We start from the raw sequence: 17,570 nt of genomic DNA on the forward strand, positions 1-17,570 counted from the left end.
GGCTCTCCCCCCCCCCCCATTTTGGGACTGTCCCCCCCCATTTTCGGGGTGCCCCCCCCATTTCAGGGTGTCCCCCCATTTTGGGGCTGCACCCCCCATTTCAGGGTGTCCCCCATTTGGGGCTGCACCCCCCCATTTTTGGGGTGCCCCCCCATTTTGGGTCTGCACCCCCATTTTGATGCTGTACCCCCCCACTTTAGGGGCTGTACCCCCCCCATTTTCGGGGTGTCCCCCGCATTTTGACGCTGTACCCTCCCATTTTGAGTCTGTACCCCCATCATTTTGACGCTGTAACCCCCCCATTTTTGGGGTGTCCCCCCCATTTTTGGGGTGCCCCCCCATTTTTGGGGTGTCCCATTTTCGGGGTGCCCCCCCATTTTGGGGTGTCCGTACCGGCGTGAGCTGCCCGGTCAGCAGCTGCAGCAACGTGCTCTTCCCCACCCCATTGGGACCCACGATGCAAACTGGGGGGGAGACACACACAAAAAACGGGGTGACCCCTGTTATTGGGGTCCCCCTGGATTTTGGGGTCCCCCCCCCCCCGGGGGGTGTTTTTTGGGGGGTCTCACCCCTGGAGTCCATATCGATGCCGAAATCCAGGTTGCGGAACAGCAGCTCCTGCCCCTCGTACCCGAAATCAACGCCTGGAAATGGGGGGCGGGTTGGGGGGGGGACACCCCAAATACCCCCAGCCCCATAGATTCACCCCCCAGCCCCATAGAACCCCCCAGCCCCATAGATTCTCCCCCCAGCCCCATAGAGCCCCCCTGCCCCGCAGAACCCCCCGGCCCCATAGAACCCCACCCCATAGACCCCCTGGCCCCATAGAACCCCCCACCCCATAGACCCCCCCAGCCCCATAGAATCCCCCAGCCCCATAGAACCCCCCCCAGCCCCATAGAATCCCCCCAGCCCCATAGAATTTCCCCAGCCCCATAGACCCCCCAGCCCCATAGATTCTCCCCCAGCCCCATAGAACCCCCCCAGCCCCATAGAATCCCCCCAGCCCCATAGATTCGCCCCACAGAACCCCCCTGCCCCCTAGAACCCCCCCCAGCCCCATAGATCCCCCAGCCCCATAGAACCCCCAGCCCCATAGATTCTCCCCCCAGCCCCATAGAGCCCCCCTGCCCCGCAGAACCCCCCCGGCCCCATAGAACCCCCCAGCCCCATAGAACCCCCAGCCCCATAGAAATCTCCCCCAGCCCCATAGACCCCCCAGCCCCATAGAACCCCCCAGCCCCATAGAATCCCCCCGCCCCATAGACCCCCCCAGCCCCATCGAACCCCCACCCCCCGTACCGTGGAGTCCGAGCACGGGGGGGCTGAGGGGGGCGGGTTGGGGAAGGTGAAGCGCACTGTGTACTCCCGCGGGCGCTTGAGCAGCTCGGGCGCCTCGGGCGCCTCCTCGGCCGCCGCCCGGCGCCGGCAGCGCTGCTGCTTCCGGGTCAGCGCCTCCCGCGTCTGCTTCTCCTGCGGGGCCGCCCAGCCGCTCGGGATCCGCTCGGGATCCGCTGAGCAATGACCCCCCCCAATCACCCAAGCTGCTCAGGATCCACTCAGGAATCCACTCGGGATCCGCTCAGGGATCCACTCAGGATCCGCTGAGCAATGACCCCCCCCCCATCACCCAAGCTGCTCAGGATCCGCTCAGGAATCCACTCGGGATCCGCTCAGGGATCCACTCGGGATCCGTTCAGGATACACTCAGGGATCCGCTCAGGGATCCACACGGGATCCGCTCAGGGATCCATTTGGGGATCCACTTGGGGGTCCGCCCAGGGATCCGCCCAGGGATCCGCCCGTCATCCCACTCGGGATCCACTCGGGATCTGCTGAGCGATGACACCCCTCATCCCCCCATCCCCCGAGCCTTGTGAGGGATCTGCTCAGGGATCCACTCAGGGATCCGCTTGGGGATCCGCTCGGGATCCACTCAGGATATGCTGAGCAACGACCCCCCCATCCCCCACCCCCCGAGGCCCGCGAGGGATCCAGTCAGGATCCACTTGGGATCCGCTCAGGATCCACTGAGCGATGACCCCCCCGCCCATTCACCCGAGCCCCGTGAGGGATCCGCTCAGGGATCTGCTTGGGGATCCGCTGAGCGATGACACCACCCCCACCCCATCGCCTGATCCCTGTGAGGGATCCACCCCCTGGGGGAGAATGGTGCAAAGAAACCGCCCCCCCCCGTGGGCAGCCAGAGGGTGGATCCACCCTCCAGATCCTCTCGATCCACCCTTCAGATCCCTCTCAATTCTCTCTCCAGATATCTCTAGATCCACTCCCCAGATCCCTCTCGATCCACACTCCAGTTCCCTCTCAATCCCACCCTCCAGATCCCTCTTGATCCACCGTCCAGATCCCTTTTGATCCACCCTCCATATCCCTCTCAACCCATCCTCCAGATCCCTCTAGATCCCACTAGATCCACCCTCCCGTATCCACCCTCTATATCACTCTCAATCCACCCTCCAGATCCCTCCAGATCCCTCTCAATCCTCTCTCCAGATCCCCTTGATCACTCTGGATCCACCCTCTAGATCCCTCTAGATCCACTCTCCATATCCCTCTGGATCCACTCTCTATATCCCTCTCAACCCACCCTCCAGATCCCTCTTGATCCCTCTAGATCCACCCTCCAGATCCCTCTAGATCCACCCTCCAGATTCCTCTGGATCCACCCTCCGTATCCCTCTCAACCCACCCTCCAGATCCCTCTTGATCCCTCTCGATCCACCTCCAGATCCCTCCAGATCCCTCCAGATCCACCCTCCATATCCCTCTAGATCCACCTTCCAGATCCTTTTGATCCGCTCTCCAGATCCCTCTCGATCTCCAGATATCTCTAGATCCAGCCTCCAGATCCTTCTTGATCCACCCTCCAGATCCCTCTCAATCCCCTTTCCAGACCCCTCATGATCCACCCTCTGTGTCCCTCTAGATCCACCCTCCAGATCCCTCTCGATCCACTCTCCAGATATCTCTAGATCCACCCTCCAGGTCCCTCTAAATCCACTCTCCAGGTCCCTCTTGATCCACCCTCCGGGTCCCTCTCAACCCACCTTCCAGATCCCTCTCAATCCACTCTCCAGATCCCTCTAGATCCCTCTCGATCCCCCCTCCAGATCCCTCCAGATCCCTCCCTCCAGCTCCCAGCACAGGGTGGGTCACACAAAGACCCCCCAGATCACCTCCCCCGGACCGGATCCCGCAGCGGATCCTGGATCCCCCCTCACCGCCTGCTTGGTGGACTTGCCGCCGGCCTTGAGGTCGCGCAGCTTCTTCTCCTGCTTCTCGAACTGCCGCAGCAGCTCCTTCTGCTTCTGCTCGTACATCTTCTTGAACGTCACTGCGGGGGGTAATTAACGCCCCGTTAATCACCCCGGGGACCCTAATTAACCCCCCCGGGGTCACGTACTGTAGTTGCCGCGGTAGTAGAAGAGGCGCTGGGCGTCCAGGTGGATGATGTCGGTGCAGACGTCGTCCAGGAATCCTTGATCGTGGGAAACCACCAGCAGCGTCTTCTTCCAGCTCTGCAGGTAACTGGGGACAATGGGGACAATGGGGGCGATGGGGGTGATGGGGACAATGGGGGCGATGGGGGCAATGGGGGCGATGGGGACAATGGGGACAATGGGGACAATGGGGACAATGGGACAATGGGGGCGATGGGGGCGATGGGGGCGATGGGGACAATAGGGACAATGGGGACAATGGGACAATGGGGGCGATGGGGGGACAATGAGGGGACACGGTGGCTTTGGGGACACCCCCCGGCACCCCCCGTGGGGCCCTTGTGACCCGCACACCGCCCCCCCCCGAGGCTCCACCCCCCTCGCAGGCCACGCCCCTTTAGAGACACCTCCCCCTTCACAGACCCCACCTCTTCACAGGCCACACCCCTTCAGAGGCCACACCCCTCAGAGGCCACACCCCCCAGAGGCTCTGCCCCCTCGCAGGCCACGCCCCTTTAGAGACACCGCCCCCTTCACAGACCCCACTGCTTCAGAGGCCACACCCCTCAGAGGCCACACCCCCTCACAGGCCCCGCCCCTTTAGAGACACCACCCCCTTCACAGAGCCCACCTCTTCACAGGCCACACCCCTTCAACGGCCACACCCCTCAGAGGCCCCGCCCTCTTCACAGGCCACACCCCTTCAGAGGCCCCACCCCCTCAGAGGCTCCACCCCCTCGCAGGCCCCGCCCCTTTAGAGACCCTCACCCCCTTCACAGACCCCACTTCTTCACAGGCCACACCCCTCAGAGGCCACACCTCTTCAGAGGCCCCGCCCTCTTCACAGGCCACACCCCCACAGAGGCTCCACCCCCTTGCAGGCCCCGCCCCATAAAGACCCCACCCCCTTCACAGACCCCACCTCTTCACAGGCCACACCCCTCAGAGGCCCCACCCTCTCAGAAAAGCTCCACCCTCTTCACAGGCCACACCCCCTCAGAGGCCACGCCCCTCAGAGGCTCCACACCCCTCAGAGGCCCCGCCCTCTTCACAGGCCACACTCCCCCCAGAGGCTCCACCCCGTCGCAGGCCCCGCCCCTTTAGAGACCCCCCACCCCCTTCACAGACCCCACCTCTTCACAGGCCACACCCCTCAGAGGCCCCGCCCCCTCACAGGCCCCGCCCCTTAAATACCACACCCCCTTCACAGACCCTACCTCTTTACAGGCCACACCCCATCAGAGGCCACACCCCCTCAGAAAAAGCTCCACCCACTTCACAGGCCACACCCCCTCAGAGGCTCAACCCCCTCGCAGGCCACACCCCTTTAGAGACACCACCCCCTTCACAGATCCCACCCTCTTCACAGGCCACACCCCTTCAGAGGCCACACCCCCCCGAGGCTCCACCCGCTCCCAGACCCCGCCCCTTCGCAGGCCCCGCCCCCTCGGAGGCCCCGCCCCTCACTTGTTGAGCCAGATGACGGCGTTGAGGTCCAGGTGGTTGGTGGGCTCGTCCAACATGAGCAGCGTGGGCTCCATGAACAGGGCCCTGGGGGGGCAGCAGTGGCACCTGACCCCGCCCCTCACCAGCCACACCCCTTACAGGCCACACCCCTCAGAGGCTCCACCCTTTCACAGGCCCCGCCCCTTCGCCGGCCACACCCCTCAGAGGCCCCGCCCTCTTCACAGGCCACACCCCCTCAGAAAAGCATGGCCCTTTGACAGGCACCACCCCTGTTAGAGACCCCGCCCCCATCACAGGCCCCACCCTACACAAAGACCCCACCCCTTCATAGGCCACACCCCCTTCAGAGGCCCCACCCTCTTCACGGGCCACACCCCTCATAGACCTCGCCCCTTCACAGGCCACACCCCCTCCAGAGCCCCCACAGCTATGGCCCCGCCCCCTTCACAGCCCACACCTCTTCAAACACCCCACCCTCTTCACAGGCCACGCCCCATTCCCAGGCTCCACCCCTTTCATAAACCCCGTCTCCTTCAGAGCCCCCACCCCTTCACAGGCCACACCCTTCATAGACCCCACCCTTTCACAGGCCACGCCCCCTTCAGAGCCCCCCCCGGCTATGGCCCCGCCCCCTTCACAGCCCACACCTCTTCAAAGACCCCACCCTCTTCCCAGGCTCCACCCCTTTCACAAGCCCCGCCTCCTTCCGAGACCCTGCCCCTCCCAGGCCACACCCCCTCCGTGACCCCGCCCCCCCGTCGTGTCACTCACCGCGCCAGCGACACCCTCATCCTCCACCCCCCGCTGAATTTCCTGGTCGCCCTGTTCTGCATTTCGGGGTTAAACCCCAAACCGGCCAAAATCCGCCGCGCTTTGGCCTCGGCCGCCGCCGCCCCGATGGCCCGAAGCTCCTCGTACACCTACACGGCACCCTTAGGGTTAAACCAGGGGGGTTTTGGGGGGCCCCCGACGTCCCCAAGCGTCCCCCCCACCTTTTCCAAGCGCTCGGCGGCCGCGTCGTCCCCCCCGTCCAGCAGCGATTGGAGCCGTTTCTCCTCGTCCAGGAGCCGCAGCCGCTTGGTGTCGGCGCGCAGAACGGCCTGGACGGCCGGCGTATCGTCCGCCACCACCTCTGGGGGTTTTGGGGGTGATTTTGGGGGGGTTTATGGTGTTTCGGGGGTGTCCGGAACCCCAGGGGACCCCCCAGACTCAGCCCCCCCTTCCCCAGTACAATGGTACAACCCACCTCCCCCCTTTCTCAATGGTGCACCCCAGCCCCCCCTTTCCCCAATACAATGGTACGACCTGTCCCCCCTTTTCCCAATGTAGTGGTGCACCCCAGTCCCCCCCTCCCCCAGCACAATGGTACAACCCACCTCCCCCGTTTCGCAATGGTGCACCCCAGCCCCCCCTTTTCCCCAGTACAATGGTACAACCCACCTCCCCCATTTCACAATGGTGCACCCCAGCCCCCCCTTTTCCCCAGTACAATGGTACAACCCACCTCCCCCATTTCACAATGGTGCACCCCAGCCCCCCCTTTTCCCCAGTACAATGGTACAACCCACCTCGCCCCTTTCTCAATGGTGCAACCCAGCCCCCCCCTTCTCCCCAGCACAATGGTACAACCCACCTCCCCCGTTTCACAATGGTGCACCCCAGCCCCCCCTTTCCCCAATACAATGGTACGATCTGTCCCCCCTTTTCCCAATATAGTGGTGCACCCCAGTCCCCCCCTCCCCCAGCACAATGGTACAACCCACCTCCCCCGTTTCGCAATGGCGCACCCCAACCCCCCCATTTCCCCAGCACAATGGTACAACCCACCTCACCCCTTTCTCAATGGTGCAACCCAGCCCCCCCCCTTTTCCCCAGTACAATGGTACAACCCACCTTCCCCGTTTCACAATGGCGCACCCCAACCCCCTTTTCCCCAGCACAATGGTACAACCCACCTCGCCCCTTTCTCAATGGTGCACCCCAGCCCCCCCTTTTCCCCAGTACAATGGTACAACCCACCTCCCCCGTTTCACAATGGCGCACCCCAACCCCCCCTTTTCCCCAGTACAATGGTACAACCCACCTCGCCCCTTTCTCAATGGCGCACCCCAGCCCCCCCTTTCCCCAATACAATGGTACGATCCGTCCCCCCTTTTCCGATATATTGGGGTACCCCAGACCCACCCTGTTCGCACAGCAACACGTCGATGTTGGGGGGGATGCTCAGCGCCCGGTTCGCGATGTGTTTCAAGAGCGTCGTCTTCCCCTTCCTAATCCAAATAGGAGGCGAAACGTGATTTTGGGGAGCCCCAAATTGACCCCCCAAGGGGGGGGAGCACCCACCCGTTGGGTCCCACGAGGCCGTAGCGGCGCCCGGATACGATATAGAGGTCGGCGTTGACGTAAAGGTCCTTCCCGTGGGCGGAGATGCTGAATTTCTCCAGCTGTAAAAGGGATGGGGGGGTCAGGAAAGTCCCCAAAAGCCTGAACACCCCCCCCGCAGCGCAGTGGTACAGCCCAGGGGGGGCTTTTCCCCACTGTAATGGTATAAACGGGTTCGCCCTGATTTTAAGGGCAATGGTACGACCCGCCTCCCCCCGTTTGCAATGGTGCACCCCAGCCCCCCCTTTTCCCCAGTACAATGGTACAACCCTCCTCCCCCTTTTCTCAATGGCGCACCCCAGCCCCCCCTTTCCCCAGTTCAATGGTACAACCCACCTCCCCCCTTTCTCAATGGTGCACCCCAGCCCCCCCCCTTCCCCAGTACAATGGTACAACCCACCTCCCCCCTTTCTCAATGGGACACCCCACCCCCCCCTTCCGCAGTACAATGGTACAACCCACCTCGCCCCTTATCAATGGTGCACTCCAGCCCCGCCTTTTCCCCAGTACAATGGTACGACCTGTCCCCCCTCTTCCCAATATAGTGGTGCACCCCAGCCCCCCCTTTCCCCAGCACAATGGTACAACCTGTCCCCCCTTTTCCCAATATAGTGGTGCACCCCAGTCCCCCCCTCCCCCAATACAATGGTACAACCCACCTCCCCCCTTTCTCAACGGTGCACCCCACCCCCCCCCTTCCCCAGCACAATGGTACAACCCATGTCTCCCCTTTCTCAATGGGACACCCCAGCCCCCCCCTTTTCCCCAGTACAATGGTACAACCCACCTCCCCCCTTTCTCAATGGCGCACCCCACCCCCCCCCTTTCCCCAGCACAATGGTACAACCCATCCCCCCTTTTCCCAAAGTAACTATACAGCCCACTGGAACCTACCAAGTGTCTGCTACAGGGGGGGGACACGGACGATACCACCTCACCGGGATGGCGGGGGGAGGCGGGTGGTTTTGTGGCGAATCGGGGTGTTTTTGGGTCGAATCGGGGTGTTTTTGTGCCGAATCGGGGTGTTTTTGGGTCAAACTGGGGTGTTTTTGGGTCGAATCAGGGTGGTTTTGGGTCAAACCGGAGTGTTTTTGGGTCGAACCGGGTGTTTTTGGGTCGAACTGGGGTGTTTTTGGGTCGAACCGCGGCGTTTTTGGGGTGAACCACGGTGTTTTTGGGTCAAATCGGGGTGTTTTTGGGTCGAATCGGGGTGTTTTTGGGTCAAACCGCGGTGTTTTTGGGTCGAACCGGGGTGTTTTTGTGCCGAATCGGGGTGTTTTGTGCCGAACAGGGGTGTTTTTTGGGTCAAACCGGGGTGTTTTTGGGTCAAACCGGGGTGTTTTTGTGCCGAACCGAGTGGTTTTGGGTCGAATTGGGGTGTTTTTGGGGCGAACCGGGGTGTTTTTGGGTTGAACCGGGGTGTTTTTGGGTCAAACCGGGGTGTTTTTGTGTCGAATCCGGGTGTTTTTGGGTCTAACTGGGGTGTTTTTGGGGCGAATTGGGGTGTTTTTGGGTCAAATCGGGGTGATTTTGGGTTGAACCGGGGTGTTTTTGGGTCGAACCGGGGTGTTTTTGGGTCGAATCAGGGTGGTTTTGGGTCAAACCGGAGTGTTTTTGGGTCAAACCGGAGTGGTTTTGGGTCGAATCGGGGCGTTTTTGGGTTGAACCGGGTGTTTTTGGGTCGCACTGGGGTGTTTTTGGGCCGAACCGCGGCGTTTTTGGGGTGAACCACGGTGTCTTTGGGTCAAATCGGGGTGTTTTGGGTCGAATCGGGGTGTTTTTGGGTAGAACCGGGGTGTTTCTGTGCCGAACCGGGGTGTTTTTGGGTCGAATCGGGGTGTTTTTGGGTCAAACCGTGGTGTTTTTGTGCCGAAGCGGGGTGTTTTGGGTCGAATCAGGGTGTTTTTGGGTCAAACCGGGGTGTTTTTGGGTCAAACCGGGCTGTTTTTGGGTCGAACCGGGATGTTTTTGGGTCGAACTGGGGTGTTTTTGGGTCGAACCGCGGCGTTTTTGGGGTGAACCACGGTGTTTTTGGGTCAAATCGGGGTGTTTTTGGGTCGAACCGCGGTGTTTTTGGGTCGAACCGGGGTGGTTTTGGGTCGAATCGCGGTGTTTTTGGGGCGAATCGGGGTGTTTTTGGGTCAAACCGGAGTGTTTTTGGGTCAAATCGGGGTGTTTTTGGGTCGAACCGGGGTGTTTTTGGGTCAAATCGGGGTGTTTTTGGGTCGAATCGGGGTGTTTTGGGTCAAACCGGGGTGTTTTTGGGTCACATCGGGGTGTTTTTGGGTCGAACCGGGGTGTTTTTGGGGCGAATCGGGGTGTCTTTGGGTCAAATCGGGGTGTTTTTGTGCTGAACCGGGGTGTTTTTTGGGTCAAACCGGGGTGATTTTGGGTAAACCGGGGTGTTTTTGGGTCGAACCGGGTGTTTTTGGGTCGAACTGGGGTGTTTTTGGGTCGAATCGCGGCGTTTTTGGGGTGAACCACGGTGTCTTTGGGTCAAATCGGGGTGTTTTTGGGGCGAACCAGGGTGTTTTTGGGTCAAACCGGAGTGTTTTTGGGTCAAACGGGGTGTTTTTGGGTCAAACCGGGGTGGTTTTGGGTCGAATCAGGGTGTTTTTGGGTCAAACCGGGGTGTTTTTGTGCTGAACCGTGGTGTTTTTGGGGCAAACCAGGGTGTTTTTGGGTCAAACCTGGGTGTGTTTGGGTCAAACCGGGGTGTTTTTGTGCCGAACCGAGTGGTTTTGGGTCGAATTATGGTGGTTTTGGGTCGAACCGGGGTGTTTTTGGGTCGAATCAGGGTGTTTTTGGGTCGAATCGGGGTGTTTTTGTGCCGAACCGGGGTGGTTTTGGGTCGAATCGGGGTGTTTTTGGGTCTAACCCCGGTGTTTTTGGGTCGAACCGGGGTGTTTCTGTGCCGAACCGGGGTGTTTTTGGGTCAAACCGGGGTGTTTTTGTGCTGAATCAGGGTGTTTTTGGGTCGAATTGGGGTGTTTTTGGGTCGAACCGGGATGTTTTTGGGTCGAATCAGGGTGGTTTTGGGTCAAACCGGAGTGGTTTTGGGTCGAATCGGGGCGTTTTTGGGTCGAACCGGGTGTTTTTGGGTCGCACTGGGGTGTTTTTGGGCCGAACCGCGGCGTTTTTGGGGTGAACCACGGTGTTTTTGGGTCAAACCGGGGTGTTTTGGGTCGAATCGGGGTGTTTTTGGGTCGAACCGGGGTGTTTCTGTGCCGAACCGGGGTGTTTTTGGGTCGAATCGGGGTGTTTTTGGGTCAAACCGTGGTGTTTTTGTGCCGGTGCGGGGTGTTTTGGGTCGAATCAGGGTGTTTTTGGGTCAAACCGGGGTGTTTTTGGGTCAAACCGGGCTGTTTTTGGGTCGAACCGGGGTGTTTTTGGGTCGAACTGGGGTGTTTTTGGGTCGAACCGCGGCGTTTTTGGGGTGAACCACGGTGTTTTTGTGCCGAATCGCGGTGTTTTTGGGGCGAATCGGGGTGTTTTTGGGTCAAACCGGAGTGTTTTTGGGTCAAATCGGGGTGTTTTTGGGTCGAACCGGGGTGTTTTTGGGTCAAACCGGGGTGTTTTTGGAGCGAATCGGGGTGTTTTGGGTCGAACCGGGGTGTATTTGGGTCGAATCGGGGTGTTTTGGGTCAAACCGGGGTGTTTTTGTGCCAAACCGGGGTGTTTTTGGGTCGAATCGCGGCGTTTTTGGGGCGAATCAGGGTGTTTTTGTGCCGAATCGGGGTGTTTTTTGGCCGAACCGGGGTGGTTTTGGGTTGAATCGGGGTGTTTTTGTGCCGAACCGGGGTGTTTTTTGGGTCAAACCGGGGTGATTTTGGGTAAACCGGGGTGTTTTTGGGTCGAACCGGGTGTTTTTGGGTCGAACTGGGGTGTTTTTGGGTCGAACCGCAGCGTTTTTGGGGTGAACCACGGTGTCTTTGGGTCAAATCGGGGTGTTTTTGGGGCGAACCAGGGTGTTTTTAGGTCAAACCGGGGTGTTTTTGTGCTGAATCAGGGTGTTTTTGTGCTGAATCAGGGTGTTTTTGTGCTGAATCAGGGTGTTTTTGGGTCGAACCGGGATGTTTTTGGGTCGAACCGGGATGTTTTTGGGTCGAATCGGGGTGTTTTTGTGCCGAAGCGGGGTGTTTTGGGTCGAACCGGGGTGTTTTTGGGTCAAACCGGGGTGTTTTTGGGTCAAACCGGGGTGTTTTTGTGCCGAAGCGCGGTGTTTTGGGCTGAACCGGGGTGTTTTTGGGTCAAATTGGGGTGTTTTGGGGGCGAACCGGGGTGTTTTTGGGGCGAACTGGGGTGTTTTGGGTCAAACCGGGGTGTTTTTGTGCCGAACCGGGGTGTTTTTGGTTCGAACCGGGGTGTTTTTTTGCCGAATCGCGGCGTTTTTGGGTCAAATCGCGGCGTTTTGGGGGCGAATCGCGGCATTTTGGGGTCACCTTGATGTCGGAGGCGTTCTCCAGCATGGCCTGGCGCGACGACAGCTCGGCCTGCGACACCGCGAAGTCGTTCTCCCCCGCGGCCGCCGCCGCCTTCATGGTGGCCACTTGCCGCTCGTATTCCATCTAGGGGCAGAGCCAAAAGGGGGGCGTGGTCAGCCACACCCCCCGGGGCAAGCCACGCCCCCTTGGGGATGAAGCCCCGCCCCCTTTCACCTGCTTCTTCATCTTCTTTTTCTCCTTTTTGCTGATGCGGGGGTCGAGTTCGGCCTTCGGCGCCTCCTCCTCCTCCTGTAATGGGGGGACGCCCCCCCCAAACCCCCCCATGTCAACCGCAGGGGACCCAGGCGTCCGGGAGCCGCCCCGCCCCCTCCCGCCGAGGGACTCACAGGCTCGCTGCCCTTTTGGGGCTCTTCATCCTCATCATCATCATCACGCATCACCTTCTAGGAGAAGACAGAAACACAATTTGGGGGGGGGGGACGCAAAATTTGGGGGACGTCAGCACCCCCCCACCCCATAGAAAAGAGGACCAGGTGTCCGGCTTTGCCCCGCCCCCACCTTTGTGTTGTCATCGGAGCCTTCGGCCTCATCCTCACTGGGCGCTTTTCCCTAAGGGGGGGGATGGGAAATATGGGGTGAGCCCCCCCAGATTTGCACACCCCCACCCCCCCCCCCAAAATGCTGACCCCCCCTCGTTCACCTGCCGCTTCCCCTTGGGTTTCTCGTTCTTGCGGCTCTTCCTCTTCTTCTCGCCCTCATCTTCCTCCTGCCCGGAGCCAGCGGAGGAAGGGACCCAGGCGTCCGGCCACTCTGTTAATGCTTTGGGGGTGCCCCCCACCCCCTTTTAGCCGAGCCCCCCACCACCTTTTTGCCTTTGGGGGGCCGTGACCCTTCATCCCTGCGCTCCTCCTCCTCCTCCTCGCTCTGCTCCCGGCTCAGCGCCGCAAAGACGTTCCCGCCCTGCAAGAGCATTGGGGGACATGGGGACCCCCCAATTCCAAGGGGGGTGTGTGTGTCCCCCGACTCCAAAAAGTGCCAGTTTTACCCCCCCCGCCCCCCAATTCTGGCTCCTCCCCCCGCTTTTAGATCCCCCCCAACCCCTCAGAGCCGCCCTGAGGATATTTTGGGGATCCCCCCCCCCCCCCCATTTACTCACCTTCCTCCTCCTCCCCCCTTTCCTGGGGGCTGGAGCTGTGGGGCAGACAAGGGGGGGTGGTTAGTGAGCAACCATAGAGTCTCAGGTCATCCACAGCCCAGAGCGCCGCAGCCTGTAGGGACGCTCTGGCTGGGGAGGACTCGCTGGTCATAGAGGTGGGGGGGTGGTTAGTAAGCAACCATAGAGTCTCAGCTCATCCAGAGCGCCCCAGCCTGGGGCTTCCTGGTAGGGACGCTCTGGCCAGGGAGGACTCACTGCTCATAGAGGTGGGGGGGCGGTTAGTGAGCAACCATAGAGTCTCAGGTCATCCACAGCCCAGAGCGCCCCAGCCTGTAGGGACGCTCTGGCCGGGGAGGACTCGCTGCTCATAGAGGTGGGGGGGTGGTTAGCGAGCAACCATAGGAGTCTCAGCTCATCCAGAGCGCCCCAGCCTGGTGCTTCCTGTAGGGACGCTCTGGCCAGGGAGGACTCACTGCTCATAGAGGTGGGGGGGCGGTTAGTGAGCAACCATAGAGTCTCAAGTCATCCACAGCCCAGAGTGCCCCAGCCTGTAGGGACGCTCTGGCCGGGGAGGACTCGCTGGCCATAGAGGTGGGGGGGTGGTTAGTGAGCAACCATAGAGTCTCAGCTCATCCAGAGCGCCCCAGCCTGGGGCTTCCTGGTAGGGACGCTCTGGCCAGGGAGGACTCACTGCTCGTAGATCTGGGGGGGTGTTTAGTGAGCAACCATAGAGTCTCAGCTCATCCAGAGCGCCCCAGCCTTGTGCTTCCTGGTAGGGACGCTCTAGCCAGGGAGGACTCACTGCTCCTGAAGGTGTAGGGGATGATAATGGACCCCTCCCACCCCAAATCTGACCTTCCTCCTCCTCTTCGTCGCTGCCGGCGGCCGCCAGCTCCCGCAGGCGCCGGCTAAGCTCCGCCTCCTCGTCCTCAGGCTCCGCCTCCGCCCGCCGCCGATCTTTCCGCCGGTCTCGCTTCCTCCGGGAGGACTGGGGGGGCGGGGGTGGCGGGGGGGGGCAGAACCTCGTTAAAATCCTCATTAATTACCACGTTTATTACCCCGCTCGTCTCCTCCAAGTCCCAGCCCCACGTCCCCCTTTAGCCATGAAACCCCAGCCCGAACCCCTTTAGCCACACCCCCTTGAGCCACACCCTCAGCTCCACCCCTTTAGCCACGCCCCAGCCCCACCCTCATTAGCCCCACCTCTAATCCCACCCGCTTTAGCCACACCCCCAAGTCACACCCTCTTTAACCCCACCCCTTTAGCCACGCCCCCTTTAACTCCACCCCTTCAGCCCCACCCTCTTTTGCTCCTACTTAGCTCCACCCCTTCAGCCCCACCCCTTTTAGCCACGCCCACACCCACACCCTATTTAGCTCCACCCCCTTCACCCCCACCCTTTCAAGCCACACCCTCTTTAGCCCCACCCCCTTCAGCCACCCGCTCAGCTCCACCCCATTTAGCTCCACCCCCCCAGCCACACCCACAGCCCCACCCTCTTTAGCTCCACCCCTTCAGCCACCCCCTTGGCTCCACCCCATTTATCCCCACTCTTTTAGCCACGCCCGCAGCCCCACCCTCTTTAGCCCTGCCCCCTCTAGCCCCACCCCCTTCAGCCACCCCCTCGGCTCCACCCTCTTTAGCCCCACCCCCTCTAGCCCCACCCTTTCTAGCTCCACCTCCTTCAGCCACACCCACAGCCCCACCCTCTTTAGCTCCACCCCCTTTTCCCCCACCCTTTTAAGCCACACCCTCTTTAGCCACACCCTCTTTAGCTGCACCCCCTCGGCTCCCCCCCATTTACCCCCACTCTTTTAGCCACGCCCACAGCCCCACCCCCTTTAGCCCCACCCCCTCTAGCCCCACCCCCTTCAGCCACGCCCACAGCCCCGCCCTCTTTAGCTCCACACTCAGCTCCACCCCATTTAGCCCCACCCTTTTAGACACGCCCACAGCCCCGCCCCATTTAGCCCCACCCCTTTAGCCCCGCCCATAGCCCCACCCTCTTCAGCCCCACTCCCTTCAGCCCCACCCTCTGCTCCTCCCCATTTACCCCCCACTCTTCTAGCCCCGCCCACAGCCCCACCCTCTTCAGCCCCACCCTCTTTAGCCCCACCCCCTGCTCCTCCCCATTTACCCCCCACTCTTTTAGCCACTCCCCCAGCCCCACCATCTTTAGCTCCACCCCCTTTACCCCCACCCTTTAAAGCCACACCCTCTTTAGCTCCACCCCTTCAGCCACACTCTTGGCTCCACCCCCTTTAGCCCCACCCGTTTAGCCACGCCCACAGCCCCACCCTCTTTAGCTCCACCCTTTTAGCCACGCCCACAGCCCCACCCTCTTTTGCTCCACCCTCTTTAGCTCCACCCCTTCAGCCACACCCTTGGCTCCACCCCATTTAGCCCCATCCATTTAGCCACCCCCTCTAGCCACACCCTCTTTAGCTCCACCCCCTTCAGCCACCCCCTCGGCTCCCCCCCATTTAGCCCCACTCTTCTAGCCCCGCCCACAGCCCCACCCTCTTTAGCCCCACCCCCTCTAGCCCCACCCTCTTTAGCTCCACCCCCTTCAGCCACCCCCTCGGCTCCACCCTCTTTAGCCCCACCCCCTTCACCCACCCCCTCAGCTCCACCCCATTTACCCCCACCCTTTTAGCCACGCCCACAGCCCCACCCTCTTTAGCTCCACGCCCTCTAGCACCACCCTCTTTAGCTCCACCCCCTTCAGCACCACCCTCGGCTCCACCTCGTTTAGCCCCACCCACAGCCCCATCCTCTTTAGCCACACTCCCTTTAGCCACGCCCACAGCCCCACCCTCTTTAGCCCCACACTTTTAAGCCACACCCACAGCCCCTCCCTCTTTAGCTCCACCCCCTATAGCCCCACCCTCTTTAGCTCCACCCCCTTCAGCACCACCCTCGGCTCAACCCATTTAGCCCCACTCTTTTAGCCACGCCCACAGCCCCACCCCCTCTAGCCCCACTCTCTTTAGCTCCACCCCTTTAGCCACCCCCTCAGCTCCCCCCCATTTACCCCCACCCTTTTAGCCACGCCCCCAGCTCCACCCCCTTTAGCCCCACCCCCTTTAGCCCCACCCCCTTTAGCTCCACCCCCCCTACCCCCACCCTCTTTAGTTCCACCCCCTCAGCTCCACCCCACTTACCCCCACTCTTTTAGCCCCACCCACAGCCCCACCCCCTCTAGCCCCGCCCCCCCGTTAGCCCCGCCCCCTCGCACCTGCTGCGGCGCCGCCTCCGCCTCGGGGCCCGCGGGGGGGGCGGCGGGGGGGGCCGATTTCTCCTCCTCCGCCAACTCCTCGAAGAACTGGGGGGGGGTGGAGGGGGGGCGGAGCAAAGGGCGGGGTCAGGGGTCACGCTCAGGCTCCGGGGTCAAAGGTCAGGGGTCACAGCACTCACCGATTTCTTGCCCCGCCGGTCCCGCTTCCCTTTGCGCACCGGCTGGGCTGGGGGGGGGAGGGGCAGCCGCCGATGGACCCAGGCGTCCGGGGAACACGCCCCGCCCCCAGGGACCCAGGCGTCCGGGGCCGCCACCCCCACCCCAAGACACTCCAGACCCCCCCACAGGATTATTCAGCCCCTAAAGGGCTAATTCCCCCCCCCAAAGGGTTTAATCCCCCCCCCAAAAGGGTTTAATTCACCCCAAAAGGGTTTAATCCCCCCCCCAAAAGGGTTTAATCCCCCCCCAAAAGGGTTTAATTCACCCCTAAAGGGTTTAATCCCCCCCAAAAAGGGTTTAATTCACCCCTAAAGGGTTTAATCCCCCCCTAAAGGGTTTAATCCCCCCCAAAAAGGGTTTAATTCACCCCTAAAGGGTTTAATTCCCCCCAAAAAGGGTTTAATCCCCCCCAAAAAGGGTTTAATTCATCCCTAAAGGGTTTAATTCCCCCCCAAAAGGGTTTAATTCACCCCAAAAGGGTTTAATCCCCCCCAAAAGGGTTTAATTCCCCCCAAAAGGGTTTAATTCCCCCCAAAAGGGTTTAATTCACCCCTAAAGGGTTTAATCCCCCCCCAAAGGGGTTTAATTCCCCCCCAAAAGGGTTTAATCCACCCCAAAAAGGGTTTAATTCACCCCTAAAGGGTTTAATCCCCCCCTAAAGGGTTTAATTCCCCCCAAAAAGGGTTTAATTCATCCCTAAAGGGTTTAATTCCCCCCCAAAAGGGTTTAATTCACCCCAAAAGGGTTTAATCCCCCCCAAAAGGGTTTAATTCCCCCCAAAAGGGTTTAATTCACCCCTAAAGGGTTTAATCCCCCCCCAAAGGGGTTTAATTCCCCCCCAAAAGGGTTTAATCCCCCCCCCAAAAGGGTTTAATTCACCCCTAAAGGGTTTAATTCACCCCTAAAGGGTTTAATCCCCCCCCAAAAGGGTTTAATTCACCCCTAAAGGGTTTAATTCCCCTCTTAAAGTCTTAATCCCCCCCCCAAAGTCTTGATCCCCCCCCTTCAAGGCCAATTCCCCCCTCAGAATGCTGATCCCCCCCCTCAAAGGCTCAAACCCCCCCCCCAGGGGACCCAGGCGTCCGGCTGCCCCCCCCCCCCCCGCCCCCACCCCCCCCCAATCCCCTGAGGGGACCCAGGCGCCCGGGCAGCCCCCCTGTCCCCCCCATTCCGTCCGCTCACCCTGCCCCTCGTCCTCCCC

The 17,570-nt window shown here is 60.9% G+C and overlaps 1 protein-coding gene across 1 annotated transcript; it reads right to left on the reverse strand.

The window, feature by feature from the left end:
* Positions 1-272: 272 nt before the first annotated feature.
* On the reverse strand, positions 273-17,567 carry ABCF1 (ATP binding cassette subfamily F member 1; the record flags this gene model as incomplete). The annotated part of the gene is given in 22 exon segments (XM_082076523.1): positions 273-464; positions 570-644; positions 1,303-1,329; positions 1,332-1,473; positions 3,243-3,355; positions 3,425-3,549; positions 4,929-5,012; positions 5,700-5,848; positions 5,921-6,060; positions 7,113-7,198; positions 7,272-7,372; positions 11,753-11,878; positions 11,969-12,043; positions 12,142-12,198; positions 12,314-12,364; positions 12,456-12,521; positions 12,620-12,715; positions 12,912-12,946; positions 13,767-13,899; positions 16,151-16,237; positions 16,330-16,376; positions 17,552-17,567. Coding segments are annotated over 22 exon segments (2,023 nt in total), but the record flags the coding sequence as incomplete, so codon positions are not given.
* Positions 17,568-17,570: the final 3 nt, after the last annotated feature.

The sequence above is a fragment of the Streptopelia decaocto genome, assembly GCF_964273445.1.
Source record: "Streptopelia decaocto genome assembly, contig: HAP1_SCAFFOLD_2253, whole genome shotgun sequence".
In the NCBI taxonomy this organism is placed as follows: domain Eukaryota; kingdom Metazoa; phylum Chordata; class Aves; order Columbiformes; family Columbidae; genus Streptopelia; species Streptopelia decaocto.